Source organism: Galeopterus variegatus, unplaced genomic scaffold (genome assembly GCF_000696425.1).
Source record: "Galeopterus variegatus unplaced genomic scaffold, G_variegatus-3.0.2 Scaffold85, whole genome shotgun sequence".
Classification (NCBI taxonomy): Eukaryota; Metazoa; Chordata; class Mammalia; order Dermoptera; family Cynocephalidae; genus Galeopterus; species Galeopterus variegatus.
In genome coordinates, this window is record NW_007726196.1 from 743,429 (window position 1) to 752,320 (window position 8,892).

Sequence of the window (8,892 nt, forward strand, 5' to 3'; positions counted from 1 at the left end):
CATTCACTCTACCCCATCCTGCCCCCTCCAAACCAAGGCGAGGTTATATATATACATGCACATATACATACATCCATACATATATATGTGATTCTCAGCACAGTATGTATTTCTCCACTAAGCTGTGAGTTTCTTAGTGACGGAGACCACTGATGTTCGTATTCATAGCACCTTTCATAAGATTTAGCATAGACTAGGTGTGGCAGCATCCCCAAGGGGTGGCATGTAGTGGGGGCAGGTATAGTATTTAATTTTGTCTTGGCCTCCTCCTTCATAATTTCTATTAGCCATCTCCCTTCACCCCAAATAAACATAGTCTACCTGAAGACACGTGCTAGTACATGTGGGTTGTGACAAAGGTATAGTCATGTAACCACACCACAATCATGACAGAGAACATTTCTATCATCCCTAAATCATTCCCTTTGAACTACCATAACTATAAATGAACTCTAGAAGAACCACAAAACCTATCAATGTTGTAGGTTATGTAATGTATCCTTGCATCTTGGAGAACTTAATGCATCACTCCAAAATGAATAGTTTGTTTTCCCTTGGTTTTCATACCATCATTTGGTTGTGTTGCATTTTCCTTTTGGAAGCCTCAAGGCATTTAGCAAACAAGATTTCACTGTTTTCCCAAAAAATCTGGCCCAATTATAGAGATTTACACTCCAATTCAATGAAACCAATGCATCCCTTCCCCAATTAACCTGTATGTTTCTCTTCTTACCAGAGACTGCCATATAAATATTTTAACAATGTTAGGCATGTTGTTTTTAATGAGGTGACTATTAGTTTCATCAAGTCGGCATTGTGCCTTTCCCTTATTTATCTTATATTCTCTCATGGTGACTATGAAAAGACTCACATCCCGAGGACACTTGCTACATTTGAATCTAATTTGATGGATTAGTGGAATGATACAGCATACAAGTGAATGACGAAATAAATGAATGAGTGAGTGAATGAGTGGCTGCTTCCATGTTATGGATGAGGCAGCGTCTGAAAGGCACAGTGAGGTCAGGTGGCTGTCAGAAAGCCACACACTGATGTCGTAGCAGTGCCTGATCAGATGCCAAGTTTATTTTCTTTTTCTTGCTCTCTCCATTTAACTCTAAACTCTAATTTTTTAAAAAACCCATAAAATATCACCATTAAAGAGTTAAAATGGAAAAATAAGCCACACACAATTAAATGGCTTTTTTAAATGAACTTAATGTGCAAAGGGTAACACAAGTAAGAATTTTGGCATAAATTTTCACTTGATAGAATCTTTACTGTGATTTACTAGACCTTTCTATTCACTAAATGAATTCAGTCATACTTTTTGGTGATGCTCCTTGTTTTTTTGTTTGTTTGTTTTGCACAAGATACTTTGTACATGTCCATTGTGCTCTTTAAAAAAAAAAAAGGCTTCTTTAGTGAACAGGACACGATGCCCTTCCCTGTTGCCCACTATATTGTGAAGAGTAAGCGAGAGGATGCTAGAAGAGATAGCTACATGGCGAGAGATCTTCCATTGTTATACCTACGCTTGCACTTGATTTCATTTTTTCCCCACGTTTGGACAGGTCAGGAATAAATTTGATCACATTTCCGTTGAGAGGCTTTTATTCAGGGATAGGTATCAGGAGAATTTCAAGAAGCATAAAATAAAGGTGGTCTGCATTATATATGAAACTGTGATTTAAATGGTCCTATCAGCAAAAGCAAAGAAAAAGCAGTTCAAGTCGCCCTCCCAGGGGGAGCCCACTGCTCTTCGGTGCGTGCTGAGCTCCTGACTTCTCTGCACCCGCTGCTCAGAGCCTCACGAAGCCTTCCTCCAGCCTCGCTTTCTCTCGCCCCCTGCTTTTCTGGCGCGGCTCTCCCTCCTCTCTGGCTTCTGCTCTTTCTTACTCCTTCTCTCAGCTGCTTAACTACAGCTCCCACTGGAACTTGCACAATCAAAAACAGCTCTGCTCTCGAGCAGCCTCCAGCAGCGCATCACCTGGACAGGAGCGCCTCGCTAGCTGCACCGGCCGCCGAGCAGCCAGGTAGCGGGGGGCGGGGAGGGGGCAAGAGCATCTCCCGGAGATTGGCCGTGTCCCGCCGGCCGGCCCCCGGGGTCCTACAGCGGTGATGCATCTGTCTCAGAGCAATGATGGAAAGAGAAAAGCCACTGCCGGTGGCAACTGAAAGTGGGGAGAGGTTGCTGCAGTAGCTGATGCTGCAGAACGTGCGAGTGAAGCACTGAGCCCCGCTAGAGTCTCCATCCCGCTCCGTCCTCATTAACTGTCTCCAGGAGGGAAACCGGGGAAACAGATGCACTAACCAGGCGGGTGCCACCCTGGATCTGTAACAGTGAACTCCCCACTGTGGAAAATGGTAAACAAAGACATGAATGGATTCCCAGTCAAGAAATGCTCAGCCTTCCAATTTTTTAAGAAGCGGGTAAGGACAGGTTCTGTTTGTTTCTTTTGTTTTCTGGGCTTCTCTTAAATGCTTTTGAAGGCTTGTCTGAGGTAAGCCTAAGGTTTGGCTGCTAAAACCTTCATGGAAGCCGTGGTTCTGATAACAGTGGTCAAGCTGAGAACGATACCTGCCATGTTTCAAATTTACTGGATTGGGGGTGGGGGGCTAGGAAGAGCTGCTTTGGGAGGAGGGGGTTGGGCTGAGATGCTTTAAAAGGGATTTGAGCTGGGACTGGGGATTTCTCCATCAAAGCCACAAGAAAGATTACAAGGCAGTTTCAAAGAGAATTGGCCTGAGCATAGTTACGGCTAGTAATTTAGTCAGGGGCTCATTTACAGCTCCCTCTCTCTTATCTTTGAAGGTTCAACTTTCCACACCTTTCATTCACTCAGTCTCAAGTGCTGCATTATCATCCCGTTCTCAGAAGCAGTAGCTTCTGGCTTCCCCAATCCATTCAGCAAATAATTTGCTGTGTCTCCTCTATGGTAAAAACAGTACAGGACTAGAGTGACCTTTTACAGAAATGATGGAATCCAGCATTTTAAGTCCTATTTCAATTTGCCTCAATTTTGCTTGGTAAGACTGCCTTTTTTTTTTACATTTTATTTTTTAAAGAGAGCAGTGGGCAGCCTGTATTTGAGTTGCAATTTGGGGTTATGCTGTTGCATAAATGTATTTCTTAAATTCCTTGTTCTTCCATTCAGAATATTAATAATATTACATTGGCTGTAAGTGAGCAAAAAAAGAAATTCTTTTTTTGTGTGTTTCACAATAAACTCAATTCATTATAATGACCACACTGGAGGTCTTTGCAAATCTGCTGATTTATACACAAAAGTGGGAGGTAAAAAATGAATGATTGTTAAAGACTGATGACTGACACTGTTATGAAAAGTGTTTCTTAAGCAACAAGCTTCCTCCAGCCCCCAGCTACCCCATCCTCATTAATTCCTTAGGGCAATCCCATCAAAATAGTTCTCTCCATTCATTCTTTCTTCCCTTCATTCAGGTCCTTTCTGTGTCATGCCTGAAATGCAACCCTTGGGTTAACTCACCATCAGAGCATAATGAATTACAGGTTGGGCTGGACTACCTCCCTGCACCAAGTGGGCAAGCTGGGAAGGCAGGACTGGAAACCCAGACAGCATATCAGACCCAGCCAGAGGGCCAGCAGAGGCTCCCACACACCCTTGACTGAGTTCTCATCAGTAAAGTGAAATCTTTCCTTATGACTGTGTGTCAAAACATGTGCATCAAATCCAAAACAAAAAACCAACCTGTCCTGGCCACTGCTCTCAAAGCAGTAGCACCAGGCGGGATCTCTCACTAGTGAAGTCTGCAAGCTGAATGAAAGCAAGTCAGTGCAACTTCACAGAGCTCCACAGTGCTGCTTAGTTTTTCCCTGTGGCCAAAATATCTCTTTCCAAGGGAAGGACACTTTGTGAAAACTAGTTTCCAGTGAGGTTTTGCTAATGAAAAATATCATAGCCTAATTTCAGTACTTAAACTCTCTCCTCTCTTTTGATTAATTTATTTATTTGGTATTATTGGGGGTATTTAAAAACTTCTCAGGTGTCCTTAACCAGCTAGCTGTCACGTAGATTTTTGTAAGTTGTCTCTTATTTGCTATGGGAATGTACTAACAGAAATAATAATTTACAATCTTGTTTTGTTTTGCTGGAAATCGTAATTTACCCAGTAGACTTCAGTTGGTACCTTGGCAGATCTTGAATTTTGCAAAGAACAAGCCAGGGTACTGATGTTTTATCTGAGTACATGCAGAGGGAAAGAAGTTTATACCAAAATAACTGGCTTCATTTGACTTCTAACCTGGTTCTATCAGTTGCTGGAAATAAAACCAGAAGTCTCCCCACCCCACCCCACCCCTCCCTCCTTGCTCCTCAAGGACAACTAAGTAGAATATGACTTTGCATCAAGTCATTGACAGCCCCAGGGATAATTCCTTGATTCTTGTCTGCTTTGGTTTATTATACAAGTTCTGTATTCTAAATGTTCATTTCAGTTTGTACTATGACTTTGCTTTCGGTTTTTCTTTTTTCTTTGGTTTCCTTTCGGATTTTTAATTACACAACTAATATGTAAATAAATGTGTAATGCATTAAAACAATATCAAGGTATATCTCACCTCCTCCCCAGTCTTGCTTCCCCAGAGGTGACTGTCGTCATCTTGGGGTTTATACTTCCTGGACCTTTTCTACATATTTACATACACATTCATATACTATAATGCTTTTGTTTTCAGTTAAGAATAACCCATTTTCCTATATTCTAGTGTTGAAGTTCCACACATTTCTGCATATTTTATTTTTAACCTAGCTAGACAGTCTTTCTTTTTTTTTTTTTTTTTTTTAAAAGATGACCGGTAAGGGGATCTTAACCCTTGGCTTGGTGTTGTCAGCACCACGCTCAGCCAGTGAGCAAACCAGCCATCCCTATATAGGATCCGAACCCGTGGCCTTGGTGTTATCAGCACCGCACTCTACCGAGTGAGCCACTGGCCGGCCTGCTAGACAGTCTTTCAAAGTGAACCTTTGTCTGGTGCCCACATCGAACCATGAATAGATCTTAGAAAAAACCCATAGGGCTCACTAAATAAACTGAGGTTTAGACGCATTTTATAGCAGAAGGCCTAACTGGTGATTTCTAAGCCTCTGAGACATTCCAAAAGGAGCATCAGAAGCTACCAAAAGAGAATATAGATTACCTATTCTCGAAGCTGTCCACCTGTCACTATTTATTAGTGCTATGTTCTAGGTCTTTTGGGTCAAGTGCTCTACACGTATTGTGTCATTTAATGCTCACAGTAGCCCTATGAGGTGAGAAAAATCATTAAAAGTACAAAGTGTGGCTAAGAGAAATTAAACAACTGGGCCAAGGTCACATAACTAAAAAGTAGCAGAGTTAAAATTTAAACCTTGTTTGACTCAAAGTCAGTATTAATCCAGACTTTCTGATTTCAAACCATCCTCCCTTCTTTTTTCCACAGCAGAATCTTTTTTGTTCCCAGATGGAATCTTTATGCCATTATCCAGCTTATAAAGCCAACAAAGGCAGCCAAGTCGCAGTAGACAAACCTCTCATGGCTTTTTTCTAGCCTTCAGTAGTGACAGTGACTGCAGGCATCTCTGAGGAACCCAAATTCCAGGAACATGATCTGAAGAGAGGCAATCCTGATGCCAGTTCCACGAAATCCTTTGGCTTTATGCTCTTCGCCCTCATGTTTTAGAAGCTCAGCTAAATCAGCTTAATTTAATTTAGCTGAGAATTGCTAAACTAAACTAGATCAGTTCTACTTTCATTATCTATGTGTTAATGATAAATTAGTATTAGATGTGTATGGATTATCTTTTATTCTTAGAATTTCCTAAAATTCATTTAAAATAAATGGAAAAATGTCCTTATCAGTTTTATTCTCACAATCCAAGAGCTTTAAAAGTTATCAATCCTGGGCCGGCCTGTGGCTCACTCGGGAGAGTGTGGTGCTGATAACACCAAGGCCACAGGTTCAGATCCTATATACGGATGGCCAGTTAGCTCACTGGTTGAGTGTGGCACTGACAACACCAAGCCAAGGGTTAAGATCCCCTTACTGGTCATCTTAAAAAATAAAAAAAAAAAAGTTATCAATCCTGCTAAAAGTAATCCATTTAAATGGATTTAAAGGTTTATTGTGGCTCAGATTCTTACATAATGACTCAGAAAACACAAACAAATGATATTGTTTCCAACTTGATAATCTTTTTTGGAAATACACTAGGTATGTGAAAAAGACTTGTAGCCACGATTACATTACGTTTTGTAAAATTTCAAAGGACAACTAACCCTATAAAATTGTGGATTTGGGATGAACCTCAGAAATCTTCTCATTGACTTCACTGTTTCAAAGTTGAGAAAACTGAGTGTCTGGAAGATAAATCACCTAGTCAAATTAAAATGGATCTAAGCCAGGCCTCATGCTTTGGGTTTTCACCTCTGGGTATAGTGTGCTTTCCTCTTTATGATGCCATCTAACTAGTCTAGTGCTTCATGCCTCATTCATTCATTTTTCAACAAATAGTATAGAAACAAAATATAGCTTTTTGTCTTCATGGAGCTAACTGCTTAGTGACTACCAACTTTGACAAGACCCTTCTGTCTTTACTCAGTATTTCATGACTATATGCATGTGAATGATTCCTTGTACCGTTCTTTAATAGCAATAGCTTTTATAATAACTATCACTTATATGGCACTGTTAATGCTGGGCACTGTTCTAAGAGCTTTAAGTATGTTACACATTTAATTCCTCACACCCCTGAAAAACGGAAGCTAGTTACTATTATTATCTTGATTTCACAGATGAAGAAACTGAGGTGTATGAAAGTGGAGGAACTAGCCCTAAGTCACACAGCTAGTTAATGGCAGAATCAGGGTTTGGATCCAAGCGTCAGGCTCAAGTCCATGTCCTTAACCACTGTTTATCTTGCCTGCCTGTTGACAGGAAACAATCCAGGGAAGGAGTCAGAGAAGTGAAATGGTCTGGCTCTCCTGTCTTCCTCCTTTCTCTAACAATGACAGGGAACAGAAAAGCACTTCAGCCTGGTGGTGATGTTTCTCTAGTGGAGCTGAGATATGAAATTAAGCTCTTTGAAGTGGTTATTCTTCACACCGTTCTATCATGTTTGCTTAAAGCACCTGAGTTGGAATAACAAAGGTCCTTTTCTTATGGGGAGCCCTCAGTGTCTTCTCAGAGGGATAACATTTATCGAGCATCTGGCACTGCTGAAAGCACTGCACTAGTGTAACCCTGGCATTCACTCCATTATGCCCATTTTATAGCCAAGGAAAAATGAGGGTCAGAGAGGTTAAGTAACTTGTTGAAGGTAATGGAGTTACAAAGATACGTAGTCAGAATTCAAATTCAGGTAGGAGGCTTTAACACCATCAGTCTCCGCATTGGCACAACTGGAGCGTGCCGCTGTGATGCTAATAGTTAGCTGTCCCCAGTGGGGACACTGTACTTGTGAAGACAGTCCAGAGAGGATTTGGGGAGGGGGAAGGGACATAGCTATGGAAAGGCATGTTTTCCACGTGACTACTAAGGGTCGTAGGAATGCTTCCCAACAAATCACAACTCCCCAGAATCATGGTGGAGACTCCAGTGATTCCTACTGTGCTTTCTTCAGAAGTAGTTAAAACTGTCTACAACAATTCCACCCTGGCGGAGCGGGGTGGGTGGGGGGGTAGTAGCTGAAATCTGAGCTGTGTTTTGAGTCTCTCCTGTGCATGCTTCTACAGCACGGCACATGGCCCCAGTTATACTGCATGGTAATATTAGGACTATTCACTCATCTCTAGCTCCCACAGTGCGGGAAGGCCCTTAAGGATAGATAACTGGTTAACTAGTCACTATATCCCAAGAAATGTTTAATGAAAGAATGCATAAAATGAATGAATTAATTCTTGGATTGACTTGTTGCTGAGTCATTGTCTTCTCCTCCTTCTTGATTTTATTTTATTTTATTTTAATTTTTGGAAGCTGGTCAGTACTTAAGCACTGAACCCTGGACCCTGGTGATATCAGCACCATGTTCTAACCAACTGAGCCAGCCTCCCTTCTTTCTTTAAACCTTAGTGGCTTAAGGAATCTAGTGCATTTTAGTTCTTTCTCTGTTTGAATATGAATTGGATATAAATGAAGACTTTGAAAAATAACTTAAATCTGGCTCAAAGACAAGTTGTCACTACTGAACAGCTGGCAAGTACTTAGGGGACCTTGCCCCCATGCCCATACTATACGACTTCTTTTCTATAATGCTTTTGCTGCCGAGCCAAACAAGACAGATGTAGCAGTGATTCTCTAATCTCTTTTTGTTTTACATTAATGCAAATCACTCGCTTCAATACTATACAGTATCTCCGTTATGTATTTTCCCACCTAGAATTCTAAAAATGTCTTTCCAATTATTATTTTTCATCATTTTTTAATCTGGTTTTAGGAGCCACTGAGTGTGAAGAAGAGTTTCAACTCAAGATGCTTTATCTACTTGGACCACTAAGTCTTGGAGGGTTTAGACTGGAGCAGGGGTGAGCTGGGCTGACTGGGTTTGGCTATGGTGGGGAATTAGTGTCAGTACTGTAGAGTGCAGGTGAAATGGAGGTTTTGTCTCCCCAGCAGCTCTCAGGGAAGTCCTATGGGAGTCTCTTGCTCTGTTACAGGGCTTGGGAAAGACTTTGAATGGGAAGTGTAGCACAGTTCCTTGGAATTCTGCTCCATTTTGTAAAGAACTGGTGCTCAAGTGTTGGTGCCGTAAACAGTACTAGAGTAGGAGATATTCCGAGCTCATCCATATTTTATAACCTGCAAATGCTTGACAAGATAAAGCAAATCTAAAATGGAAGGGTTGCGGGGGGGGGGGGGGGGGGGGGGGGGCCCCA

General features: G+C 41.4%; 1 protein-coding gene across 1 annotated transcript in view; it reads left to right on the forward strand.

Annotated features, from left to right (window-relative positions):
- Nucleotides 1–1,810: 1,810 nt before the first annotated feature.
- The window catches only part of SGK1 (serum/glucocorticoid regulated kinase 1), a 113,320-nt gene continuing 106,238 nt past the window's right edge, over nt 1,811–8,892 (forward strand). The window contains exon 1 of the mRNA XM_008580344.1: nt 1,811–2,433. Within this exon, the coding sequence (XP_008578566.1) occupies nt 2,365–2,433 (69 nt within the window). The 5' untranslated portion in view covers nt 1,811–2,364. The remainder of the gene's footprint in view (nt 2,434–8,892) is intronic.